This window comes from Haliotis rubra, unplaced genomic scaffold (genome assembly GCF_003918875.1).
Source record: "Haliotis rubra isolate DU_JTF1 unplaced genomic scaffold, ASM391887v1 Scf852, whole genome shotgun sequence".
Classification (NCBI taxonomy): Eukaryota; Metazoa; Mollusca; class Gastropoda; order Lepetellida; family Haliotidae; genus Haliotis; species Haliotis rubra.
Window position 1 is genome coordinate 176,487 of NW_025767582.1, and position 14,331 is coordinate 190,817.

General features: G+C 39.9%; 1 protein-coding gene across 1 annotated transcript in view; it reads right to left on the reverse strand.

Moving 5' to 3' along the window:
* Positions 1–3,918: 3,918 nt before the first annotated feature.
* Positions 3,919–14,331, reverse strand: part of LOC124262757 — a 49,156-nt gene continuing 38,743 nt past the window's right edge. Inside the window, exons 11-15 of the mRNA XM_046697304.1 lie at positions 12,518–13,234; positions 11,110–11,350; positions 9,042–9,294; positions 7,731–7,874; positions 3,919–6,894 (exon numbers count right to left, since the gene is read on the reverse strand). Of these exons, the coding sequence (XP_046553260.1) occupies positions 6,741–6,894; positions 7,731–7,874; positions 9,042–9,294; positions 11,110–11,350; positions 12,518–13,234 (1,509 nt within the window). The 3' untranslated portion in view covers positions 3,919–6,740. The remainder of the gene's footprint in view (positions 6,895–7,730; positions 7,875–9,041; positions 9,295–11,109; positions 11,351–12,517; positions 13,235–14,331) is intronic.

Genomic DNA, 14,331 nt, shown 5'->3' on the forward strand with positions numbered 1-14,331 from the left:
GTCGCTCCTTACAACAAGCATGTATACTGTGTACTCGCTCCTGGGTACCAATCGTAGAGTGGAATCGTAACGTAGCTTTGGAACATGTATTGATTTATGAATACACAATGTCATTTTGTTTTGGGTTTAGTCCCATCAGAGATTGGAACCGACACTCAGAGTCAGCGATCTCACACACACATCACCCCCACGCACCACCCAGCCACCCCACCCACCGAGGCTTCCTCGAAACTGAAGTCTATCAACCAACTTTAACTCTAACTGTATCATGTATTACATTTATTCATTCATTCATTCATTCATTCATTCATTCATTCATTCATTCATTCATTCATTCATTCATTCATTCATTCATTCATTTATTTATTTATTGTTTGTGCCATTTTCCTGTGAGGATCAGGGTCAGAATGGGTCTTCAGCAACCATGCTTGTCGTAAGAGGCGACTAACGGGATCGGGAGGTCAGGCTTGCTGACTTGGTTGACATATGTCATCGGTTCCCAATTGCGTTGATTGTCGCTGGTGCTGTTGATCACTAGATTGTCTGGTCCAAACTCGATTATTTACAGACCGTCACCATACAGCTAGATTACGGCATTATATAACACACAAACACAGATGTTTCAGATAATGCAATAACTAATACCTCTTTGTTGAATTAATTTCAGATTGATAAAGCGTTGATCTTCACTGATGTATCAATATTCAAATGTCTCATTTCAGGCTGCATAAGATATTTAACCAGTAAGCTAAGTATCATCATTAAATCTCATCCCTTTTGTTAAGTTATTCCCATTGGGCCAGTCCACTTCAGTGTAGGGTAGACCGGTTATCAAGCAAAGTAGAGGTGAGGTGAAATGGGGTTTAACGTCGTACTTGAGAATATTTCAGTCTAATGACGAAGTGCATGCGTGTGTATGTGTGGCTGCTTGTACTAGCCCAGACTTAAGCTGGATTTACTGTGCTAGCCCACTGAGATACCATGCCGCAGTTAAGCATGAATACCCCACTCAGACACATTACACTGACTCCGAGCCGACCAGTCATTGTGTACCCATTAATGCCGAGCGCCAGGCAGGGACCAACAAGTACCATATTTTAACGTCTTGTGGTATGACGCGGCCGGGGATCGAACACGCGCCCTTCCTCTCTCCGGGCGGACCACTACACCACGGAGGTGGCTTCAATCAAAGTAGAACCCCAGGCATATCTATAATTGGCTAGTTTTAAATTGGTGTCCTACTTTTAAACCTTTTGTGTTCACCTTTGACACTACACACTACACTGGGGGAGGCAGCGACAAGATCAGGAACTGAGGGGTTAGTAGTATTAGTATGTGGTTGTGTTATGTCATTCTAATGTATAGATCACTTCATGTAATCATGTTCCCCACATGGGTACAATGTGTGAAGCCCATTTCTGGGGTCCCCGGCCGTGATATTTCTGGAATATTGCTAAAAGCGGCGTAAAACCATACTCACACACTCACTCACTCATGTAAATATGTCTATACCAGTTGAATATCATTTTAAACATGTCACATATGCGTTAGTGTGCGCGTGCGTGCGCGTGTGTGTATTTTCATATGTACTACATACATATTCTTCGTATCCTAAACACATGGTTCTGATTAATTGAAGAATTGAATATAGTATCATGCTTATTATACCACATTTATGTTGCATCCATAAATATAACAATTATGACGATGTGCCTCGTTTATATATGCTAATCTTACACCACCTTGTCTTTAATGTGTTTCCATTATATTTCTAATTATGGCTATAGTCTCAAGTGAGGCCAAGTACAATGCAGCATTCAGAGACAATACAACAGTGACAAATTATGTTCCTCACATATAATCGAAAATCGAAAATACCCTCCTGGGCAATAGGCAGTACCCTGGAAATCTCATTTCGACATTAAAGTTAAAAACGTTACTAGACTGAAAACAGCTACAAAAACACTACAAACTTTTCAAAACAATATATACTCATGGAAACAAATAAGGGAACACATGAAAGTACAAGTGTTCCTTTATTCTTTTCCATGTTTCTTCACAAGCTTTGTATTGCACTGTTGGTGAAATTCTGGGAAAAAATAAGGGAACACTTGTACTTTCATGTGTTCCCTTATTTGTTTCCATGAGCATATATACCTATTTGGTTTCCATGTTAAATACATCAGCATCGAATAACATATGTGCTTGTTTAATTTTAGCCTCCTGAAACATGGGTGAATATTTTGGTTTGGCTGATAGTTTATTTCGGTTCAAATACACATAAAGTGCCAGGCTGCTCTCAAGACAGACAAGAAAACAATTCTGTAACTGACAAGATTCCAAAGTTGAAGACCCGTGAAGGTCCGGTTTAGAATATTGATCTTCAGTAACCCATGCTTGTCGTAAGAGGCGACTAACGGGATCGGGTGGTCAGGCTCGCTGACTTGGTTGACACATGTCATTGGTTCCCAATTGCGCAGATCAATGCTCATGCTGTTGACGACTGGATTGTCTGGTCCAGACTCGATTATTTACAGACCGCCGCCATATAGTTGGAATATTGCTGAGTGCAGCGTAAAACTAAGCTCACTCACTCACTCCAAAGTTGAAAATACATGCATGTAGATACCATCGCCTCGTTTTACTGAAGATTATTGGGAGTGGAAAGTCCATGATCCCCTGTTTAATGATAAAAGAGTCATGGACGTATCAAATAACAACGGATGACAATCTAATACAGACAGTTTATTGAGCAATTTGTTAAACATGTACATATAGAACTGGTTTTGTTCGGGATTGTGACAAAACCACAAGCATGGCTTTTTACACACTCACATAAATACTTACACTCCCTTTATCCTTTAGAAATGTCGTGCAGGAGGTAACTATACATAAACACTGCTCACACTCTCACACAATATACCTAGACAGGTTGCAGGGGTCTATGTTCCTGACAGACTGTTTGCTTCCAAACTCAAGCACAATAAGTTGTCATGAATGCATGTTTCATATGTTCTAATGCACTTTGTAATCCTGTTGAAAATAAATAAATGTCATTGTTTCACTGGATTACACCCATAAATGTTTTGAAATTTCAAAATTTAATAACAAAAAGGCCGGTCTGATTCGTAAATACTACTCAAAACATATTAAGGAGGACTGAAAATTGGAAGGATTTGTGTTGCAATACCAGCTTGTTCTTAACTTCTTTTGAGCAGTTCATGGAACTCGAGAAAGGTCTATTATCTCTTGCTGTATATTTCTGTACAAGTGGATATTTTCCAATAATCGTAGCCAATATGCGCTTTCTGAAAAACATTTGTGCTTGACATAGACAAAACGAAATGGAGTATCTGGTGAAATGTTTTCTTCACATTTCTAGACTGACTGACTCTGAGTTTGGTTTTACGCCGCTTTTAGCAATATTCCAGCAACATCACGGCGGGAGACACCAGAAATGGGCTTCCAGAACGGCGTTACATTGATGTAAGCTTTTTTTTATTGTGTTCCTGTACCCCAGATCCCTAGAATCACCACTTGTACAACACAGTTTTAGACAGTACACAACTCCGTTGTGTCGATGTTTAGGGACCTACCTAAATACTTCGAGTTATCCGAGATTTTAAAACCGCAATATAATGGCTACAGTACATTTGAGACAAAATGATACCGATTGCAATCTAACACAAAAGAAAACGACATAAAAGAATCAAGTTAACGCGGACTTTAAAAAAACAACGGACCAATTCTAGAGAAAAATTGCATAATGTGTCGTTAAAATAAAAAGTTGTTAAGAAACTATTTCTATAAATTTGTTGTTGTTTTGCAAACATTATTATTTTACCCACCATCCCCATTTATCAAATGGTTCGTTAGTGTATGCGTTAGTGTATCTTCTTCTTTTATTTTTTTTTGTCTTTTTATTGGGGGGGGGAGTGGTTAATTTGGATTTTTTAAACAATAAACCTCATTTCTTGAAGTCAAAATCGCAACGCAGGTCCAGGATGACATGAGTGAGAAGAAATGCCGGAACTTCCGGACTGATGGAGAGACACATGTTATTTGCGGAAAGAGATTAAGCAATATGTAGGCCAGTTGCAGCGGGAACGTGGAAACGATGCAGATATACGCGGCAAAATTTCTACACATTTCTAAGAAGAATGCGTCTCTGAATTCTAGGTCATTGGTATCATGTTGATATATTTATTTTTCATATTTTGAGTTTTTCAAGAAAAAAGTACGCTTTTTACAGATATAATTTGTTTCTGTGTAATAAAGAAGCTTTCCTTGTCATTTGGCTTAGGTTTATATTCAAACAATGTGAAACATTGTTTTACTGTTAAAATGTGGCGTCCAGAGAGAAAAAGTACAAATAAAATGTAAGCTGTACTTTATAAGGTGGGATACGTTTTAAAAAATGAGCACCAAAGAGTTGATAAAGTGAGGTAAATCAACAGAGAACTGTAGCTTCTTTGGCACATCGGCCACACCACTGAATATAATTTTACGCCGCTTGTAAAGATCTACAAAACCATGCCAGGACATCAAGAATAACGTCCAAACGTAGTGCCTATGTGGGTAAATCAAACCTGGTCTTTAGTGCGAAGAATGAACGCTTTAAGCGCAAGGATCACCCCTTTGAACAGTACAAAATTACAATCAAAGAAACAGATACACAGAGTGCTTGACAAGAACAGACATATTGTAATGTAAGTGTAAATTCATTTTCAAAATTTGTGGAATTTCGTTTCACCAGATTCGCATTAAAAGTATAAAAAAACAGATACAGGATTTACCATATTCAAGCACAAACTTGATACACACACTTCCATAAACACAAAACGACGACCTTGACCTCAGGGCAATTAGAGGACAACTGACGTTGACAGTGACAGATCGTGCAATGTTTACAAACATAAACATAAGACATAAACATTTGTGTACATAGATGACATAAAAAACATTTCATTGTCACTTGGGATCGTTTATAAAACATTCAAAGGAAGGCGTAACGACACCAGAACGCGGAGCCTATGACGAAAACAGGAGACATGAATGGAAAAAAACGTGTCATAGCGTGTTCCATATTTTGTAACCATCTGTCCCTGTAGCGTGACAGATGTCACATACGCCAAATTTATGAGAATGCGCGTACTGGACTGTAAGTTATGTGGTAACAGAGTCCTTTCTTTATGTGTATTTTTTCAAAACCATTGTATAATTTTACATCATAACAAACTGACAATGTTTTCCCATGCTGTACAGCACGCGGTTGTCAATAGCAAACGTTATATTTGTTATATCCATGTGAACAGTTAGTTCCCTTTGGTGGTTCTAAGCATGACGGGACTAAGTCATCAGTAGGTCAAAAGAGAGACGGGGCAATGTGAGCCGCCAGGCCATTTGAATTTGTCATCAGAGTGAGTGAATGGGTAATTTTTAGGCAGCTTTTAGCAATAATCCTGCAATAGCACGGTGCAATAGCACTGGACACTAAAAATGGGATTCACACATTGTACCCATGTGTGGAATCGAACCCGGGCCTTCGTCTTAACGAGCGAACGCTTTAACCACTAGGCTACTCCGCTGCCCCGTATCGTCTCAGACAAATCGGACACACCTCAGAGCATAATTTTACACTGCTCATATCGATACACAAAAGGACAGCGCACATCAGGAATAAACCTCAAACGTAGTGACTTAGGGGGTAAATCGAACCCGGTCTTAGGTGCGAAGAACGCCCGCTTTAAGAGGAGCAAGGATCACCCCCTTTAAACAGTGACAAAATGTATTCGGGTATAGATACATATAGAGCGATTGCATAAAAACCACATCATTTCATGCTATGTCTTATCTGAGACAGAACTGCATATCCCATATACGCGGACATTACACTGGTGTACTTACGTATGAAAAACTGAATTTCGGAAATAAAAACGAACAAGGAACCAGAAGTGATGCAAGATGAAGATATGTCTAACCCACGTTGTGATCGCTATGTTGTTTTTGGTCCATTGAAATTCTTAATCCAAGTTTGATGTCATCAACCGACTTTTCAAGACTAACAAGTTATTGCAAAATTTTCAATCAAACAATTGATGCTCTCCTTTCTTAACGCTATAATTGAATAATTCAGATGTTACCCTATGTTTGATTTTCAACCGAAACATCTGTAGACCCCATGTTTTATATCCAAATAATTATATATAAATAATAAACCTCACTGGCGCTTAATCAACACTCAAAGAAATCTCTTACACATTTCTATGTTAAAAATAAAATTGGATTTAAAACTTTAAAAAATAAATCAAGTTCACATAAGTCATAAGTGTTAAAGATATCTTAGATATCGTGTGTCGTAAAATCAATAAAACAAACTTGGCACAAATTTTATACATTTCAAACATGGCAGATGTTATGTGGATACAAATTCATCTCTTACCTCGGTCTTACATACATTTTACAAAGTTTTACCCTTTAAAGCTTACATTTTACAAACTTTTAACTTTTAAAACTTACATTTTACAACCCTGAAGGAATGAATGACGGTTAAGTGAACATATCATATTTAAGAAGACTTTTCTGGTTTCAGAATCATAAAAACACCTTTCCCCCCTTAGTTTATGTTTTTGAGGGGATATGCGTGAATGAAAATTAAAATGATTATCACGGAGGGTATATTCGGATGTTATCATATATACATCGTTGTGACCAGGCCTGTTAGGGTGGTAGCGTTTTCGTCAGTGTCTGGTATACGTATATAAAATTGAAACTAAAAGAGTGACAATATAAGTTGCGCATGACGTCATCAGTTTGTGAGCTCCGGCAGCGACGACAGTTATTCCTGTGACCTTCATTGTTACTGCACGACTCCGTCTGGTGTTATCAGCTGATCTGCAACAAATTAAAAACAAGATTTACTTTGATATGAACACTTTACAGACAAAATAACTGGCAGTTCAGTGAGATAAATACCCTTTCTTTGCGATTGACGATAAACAAATATTCCACTGATGAGAATGCGTACATGGAATACGGCCATTGCCAAAGTTCAAGGCTATTCAAGGTTAGTGACCTTGCCAGATCATGGCTCAAAGAGACCCTTACGTTTGGTTAAGAAAGTTGGCAACAGATAATTGGCAGGTGTCGGGACTATTGTTCGCTTTTTACCAGTTGTTTGTCATTTGAGTTCCATCGCTATTGATACCACAGGTTGGATGTTTACAATCGGTTGATTGGCTGTTTGAAAATTGTCGCTGATCTTTTAAACTTCAAAACAAAACTTTTATAGACTTCGATTTGTCCCATTTCCTTACGCATCCCATACCCTTCTAGCACGTTATTAGTGAGTGAGTGAGTGGGGTTAACTCTGCTTTTAGCAATATTCCTGCAATATCACGGCAAGGAACACCAGAAATGGTCTTCACATTTTGTACTCATGTGGGAATCGAACCCGGGCCTTCGACCAAGGCTATCCTATGCTCATTAGGAATATGGTAGCAATCGCTTTGAATGTATCAAGTCATTTTCTTCATATATTTATTGTTTTGAAAAGAACTTGTATTTCTTTCTCGTATTTTATCCACGTGCAAGTGGTTTGGCTATAACTGAAATAAAGTCACGACCAAATACGCTGAATTATGAAATATGTCATCTCTCGTGATCATTTCGGACCCTCAAAACATTAGTAACGGCACCACCCGGACTACTCAGAGAGTGTAATAGCTTACTTGGTGGTCAGTGTCACCGTCTGGCCGTTTTTGACCTTGACCCCATCTCTCGTGACCTCTGTCCATGTTTTGCCGCCATTAAAACTCGCCTCAATCGATAGACCAGGGAACGGGCTTGAAGCAATCAGCACATCTTTGAACACCCTGGAACAAAGTTTGTTCTATTTTAACACAATTCCGTTACATAATGTAGAGTTCCTGGGCAATGTTCCGAGGGGTATGTGCATAATACATGCTTAATCTTTGATAAATATAGCCATGATATTCTATTGAGTAAGTATCTGAGGAAAACTGAAAACTGAGTGAGAGAGTGAGTCTAGTTTTACGCCGCACTCAGCAATATTCCAGCTTTATGGTGGCGGTCTGTTAAAAATCGAGTCTGGACCAGACAATCTAGTGATCAACAGCATGAGCATCGACCTGCGCAATTGGGAAACGATGACATGTGTCAACCATGTCAGCGAGCCTGAACACCCGATCCCGTTTTTCGCCTCTTACGACAAGCATGGGCTAGTGAAGGCTCATTCTAACCCGGACCTTCACGGGTAGCCTCTTTTGCATTTCACAGTAGTCGGTATCACATTAAAAACAGTCAACGTTAAGTTTTTCACATTATTGCCATTTGTATTTGAACGGAATTCAATTTTATCTTATGCGCAAAATATGAACTTTTCACTTGTATATCGATCAATTTCATTCAAATCTCAAATAATGTTTATAACGCTTGGTAAAATATATTTCGAAATATGCAATTTTTGTTAACGATAAATAAATAAACGGGTATCGTCAAACTGATAATAATAAATTTCTGTAGCACCAAACGCGCCCTCTGCCGGTGTGCACATAGCGCTACAGGTGAGGTGAGGTGAGGTGAGGTGAGGTGAGGTGAGGGAAATGGGGTTAAACGTTGCTCATATGACGATGTGCATGCGTGTGTATGTGTGGCTGCTTGTACTAGCCCAGACTTCAGCTGGCTTTATAGTGCTAGCGCACTGAGATACCATGCCGCAGTTGAGCATGAATACCCCACTCAGACACATTATACTGACTCCGAGCCAACCAGTCCTTGTTGCACCCATTAATGCCGAGCGCCAGGCAGGGACCAACAAGTACCATATTTTAACGCCTTGTGGTATGACGCAGCCGGGGATCGAACCCGCGACCTTCCGCGGACGCTCTAACCACTACACCACGGAGGAGGTTCATAGTGCTACAGTGGATCAGTGTACTATCAATGTTTCATCTCCCTGTGGAGTATCATAAGTATTGTTATTATTATTGTTATCACATGAATACATCCATGCGACTCACCTGCCTCCGGGGGGAGGTATGCGGTAAGGAATGCCCATCCTGTCAAGGAGAAGTAAATCTTGGTACCCGAGGGAATTGGCAAATTTCTCCCAGTCGATACTTTTGGCCGATTCTCGTTCCTTGGAATCGTCGATGTTCTCCCACGAGGACTTGTGCCACGCCCTCTCGGCTAGGGCCAGCAGTCGGGGGAAGACCATGTAGAACATCTCGTCAGATGTCCGCACTGTCTCTGACCACAGGTGACCTTGCATACCTGTGTGGACAGATGGACAATACGTGCAGGTGCGTTGGTGAGTCTGCCGAGACACTCTGTTAGATGGATTTTAGACAATGTATGGAAGAGTCGTGAGGAGTCGAACCTTGTCCATCCTCATAACCAGCGAACGCTTTCAGCATAAGGCTACCCCGCCCTTTTTATGAACTGTCTGAAGAGGGGTGCGTGTTGGTTGCAATTGATTGTTGTTTAACGCCACACTCAGCAATATCCAAGCTATATGGTGGCGGTCTGTAAATAATCGAGTCTGGACCAGACAATCCAGTGATTAACATCATGAGCATCGAGCCATTTGGCAGCTTGACTCCTGAGAGTTTCTAGGACTTCAGTCCTGCCCCAAAGAAGCACATGTGATACATATGGTCTCACCTCAGGCAAGTGAGATTGTTCAAAATTGCCTCTGTTCACCCAGCAGAAAATGGGTACCCGGTTGGATAAAGTCATGTGACTATAACCTTCTAGCGCCTAAGAGGCAGCTTGGGTTATCGGGGGTAATAAGAATTGGATTCTGATTAAGCGCCGCGAGCAATCACTTGGTGTTTGGAGACTGTGCGCTATAGGAGATGATTTATTATTATACGATGTGTCAACCAAGTCAGTGAGCCTGACCAGCCGAACCCGTTAGTCACGATAAGTATAGGTTGCTGAAGACCTATAATTTAATATTATGCTTGGCAACGGTACAAGAATCTGTATCGAAACGTCGCACTCACGAATAAAAAGAGGTTGTTATCCATAAAGTTTGTTCTATATTGTACTTGCCAACTTCTAAAATGCCAATCAAAGAAGTGACCTATATTTTGTATTCTGACCCGAATCTTGACGGGTAGTGTGAATTGTGAGGCCATTGGAAGCCGGCATGTTTCATATCCCTTTAATCCACGTAATATACAGAATAGAGAATTCTTAAAACATGATATGAAATTAAATCCAATTGCTTCTTTTACAAAAGGTTCCAGCTCACAAGTACAGGTATTTGCAAGGATGAAGGTCAATACTCTCAATCCGGGCAATCCCGAGACGTTGGAATTCGCTTTGCAGAGTTGTCTCTCTTAGATCAGTGACTTCGAATCCCATTTTCCCATATAATGATTCTAGGTTTAGCACCTTTATCAACATTTTTAAATATATACCCATATTTCCACTTCGTGTTATGCAGCGTATAGGATGTTCTCCATACATTTTCCAAATTATAAACATCAATGAATACTAGTATAGATACAGATAACAGGCTGAAGCACCATGGCAAATATTATAAGTTGTTCACTGGTCTCGAGGGTACATCAACCCATTGGCTCCGAGGGACCAGTGAACAACGTATTTATCTTACCGAACACCTCAATGGTAATTTTGAACTCTTTGAAGCACGGGTCTCGGATCATAGTGTGGAGTTCCAGATGACAAGACGACAAGAAAAACAAATTTAGAGTTATCTCCCTTCCATCGAGTTGCATTCGCAAAACATCGGTAATTTCCGTAGATCATACGTGATTCAATGTTATTCGAGATAACAAATTACTACTACGAAGTACCAAATGAGTTCAGCATTCCCAGCGGGGTACATAGAAGATGTTACTCGCTTGTAAGCGGGGTACATTTAAAATAATAGAAGAGCGCTCAGCCAATCAGAAACGACATTTATGTGTTAGGCAAGATAACGTCAGTGCAAAAGATACCCTGTTTTGACAATCCTCAGAAATAGGTTGCACTGCATCACCTCGTGTTTCCCGACCAAATTATGAAGATAGGCTTTTCATAATCAGTCTTTGCGTGATTATTCTTGAAATGACCTACCTACAATATTTTCCGGAGCGTTCAGCGCTGGACACTTCTCGTCGTGGTTTCCACAGACATCTGCCCTTGTGATGGGCTTGCCGCTTCTCTGGACGTCAATGTTGGCGTAGAGATTGTCTGGCATGAAGCCAAATGTCTTCATGGTGTCAGTATATCGGGTGGCCCAGTAGTACCCTCTCTCTTCTGGGTCTGGCTCGTACGGGTGGTCAAAATACAGGTGGGTTGCTTGGGACATGACAACCTGTGGAGATATTGATAGAAAGTGTGAACTATTGATAGAAAGTGTGAACTATTGATAGAAAGTGTGAACTATTCATAGAAAGTGTGAAATATTGATAGAAAGTGTGAACTATTGATAGAAAGTGTGAACTATTGATACAAAGTGTGCAATATTGATACAAAGTGTGAGAAAGAAAGTGTGAACTATTGATAGAAAGTGTGAACTATTGATAGATCAGAGAGTGTGAACTATTGATAGAAAGTGTGAAATATTGATAGAGAGTGTGAACTATTGATAGAAAGTGTGAACTATTGATAGAAAGTGTGAACTATTGATAGAAAGTGTGAAATATTGATAGAAAGTGTGAACTATTGATACAAAGTGTGAACTATTGATAGAAAGTGTGAACTATTGATAGAAAGTGTGAACTATTGATAGAAAGTGTGAACTTTGATAGAAAGTGTGAACTATTGATAGAAAGTGTGAACTATTGATAGAAAGTGTGAACTATTGATAGAAAGTGTGAAATATTGATAGAAAGTGTGAAATATTGATAGAAAGTGTGAACTATTGATAGAAAGTGTGAAATATTGATAGAAAGAGTGAACTATTGATAGAAAGTGTGAAATATCAATAGAAAGTGTGAACTATTGATAGAAAGTGTGAAATATTGATAGAAAGTGTGAAATATTGATAGAAAGTGTGAAATATTGATAGAAAGTGTGAGATATAAAGTGTGAACTATTGATAGAAAGTGTGAACTATTGATAGAAAGTGTGAAATATTGATAGAAAGTGTGAAATATTGATGGAAAGTGTGAGATATAAAGTGTGAACTATTGATAGAAAGTGTGAACTATACTATTGATAGAAAGTGTGAACTAATGATAGAAATTGTGTAATATTGATAGAAAGTGTGAAAGTGAAATTTCATGGGGTCATTTTGTAAATATATTAATGATTTTGTAAATATATTAATGATGAAACCCGTGTCTACATTCACATATCGGGCTAGTGAATGATTTTGTGGGCTAGTAACTTTTAGGCATAGCTAGCCCGAATGGCTAGCAAAATGTGGAAACTATTTCGCCCACTGTTACACATAGGTATATATTTCTTTTTGCCCGGTAGTGTATGACAGATTTAGAGTATGTGCTTGTATTGCCAACCGGAGATGCACTTTACCTACCTTGTATCCTGAATTAGCAAACATATGGGCTCGTGGGGCCGTGCCCCACTCCCAAACATTGTCCCAAGCGTTGGCGTACACCGCCTTGTTGATAAGCAAACTCAGGTCAAAGGGTTTATTTCCGGTGGCGGTCAATCCATCCTCCCACGACCCAAGGTTAACGCCAAGGTCAGAGGTGAAGAGAGACATCCTTTGGACCATGTACTCCTTGAGCCTCGGAGAAAACTGCTTTAATCTGTTACACGCGGTGGAATTAACCCATGCTCCTACAGCGACCTCATCACCGCCGAAGTGAAACGTCCGCAGCGGATTGATATCTCTGTGCATCTTTTCTATCTCCCTCATAACATATAGTGCGAATGTGTAGGTTGAGTTGATGCAGGGATTGATGGCATCGTCGGTAAACATCTGTGTTGAGAAATATCTGGAAGTGTCTGAGGGATCGCGGAGGTTGTACATATCTGCATTTTCAAAATCACCCTCGCTTAAAAAATTCAGTCTTCTTGCCTCCATTGCTCTGATAGCTGCATGCGCATGTCCGGGCATGTCGACTTCCGGTATGACCTCGATCTGACGTTCGGCTGCGTAGCCGAGGATTGTCTGGTAGTCTGTTTTGGTGTAGAACCCGGAACCAGAATTGTTTGAGAAGGGACCTGACCCGAGTTGGGGAGAAAGACATTGGGTCTGAGATAGATCGTGGCATCGCCTGCCACCAACCTACAAAAAGGACATCAAATTTCATTTATAAATTTGTCTTCAAGCTTCGTAACTTATGTTATATTTGGGATTACACTTTCTTAGTAAAGTACAGATTCGAACCCACACCCGCTGAGAGGGTAAGGCGGCTGTCTTTGTGTGCTGGCGATTAGGTGCCTGATTCTAAGGGCGTGGGTTCGAATCTTGGATGGGACTCAACCCAACAAAAAGTACTAGAATCTGTGCTTTACTAAGAAAGTGTTTTCCAAAATATAACATGTTACATTTGACCACTTTCTAAATTGCAATGTGTAATTCAAGCTTCGTGTTTGTAGTTTTTTTGGAAAGATACATAATAATGTACATAATGTACATAAATGCTAAATATACATAAATATGCCAAGGAATGTTAACTTAACTCTTGTATTTTTTATCCTTTGTTGCGTTAAAGTAGTACATAAAGTTGTATATGGTTTTTCTTATTTATGAACGAAAAGGGTTCCTAAATTTTCAAATCCTAATTTGAAGTCTATCCCCACTGTGCAAACACTGTGTCATTATGAAACTGTAACAATGCTAAATGAGTGAGTTGGGTCTTATACGGTTTTTTAACAATATTCCAGCAATACCTCCGCATGGGACACTATAAATGGGCTCCACACATTGTACCCATGTGAGGAATCGAGTCCTGGTTTCGGCGTGTCGAGCGAACGCTTTAACCAATGGGCTACCCCACCGACCCCAAACTATGTTAAGGAACGGACGTAATATTGTGGTGTGGATGCTGACATTTTCCCTGTAAATGGCATCAGATAGTGGTATACATCTACGTGAGTTTGAAAAGGTCCCTAGAGATCTGTGGAGGTGAGGTGAGGTGAAATTGGGTTTTACGTCGTGTTTGAGAATATTTCGCTCATATGACGACGTGCATGCGTGTGTATGTGTATGTGCGGCTGATTGTACTAGCCCAGACTGAAGCTGGTTTTATAGTGCTAGCCCACTGAGATACTATGCCGCAGTGAAGCATGAATACCCCACTCGGACACATTATACTGACTCCGAGCCGACCAGTCCTTGTTGTACCCATTGATGCCGAGCGCCAGGCAGGGACCAACAAG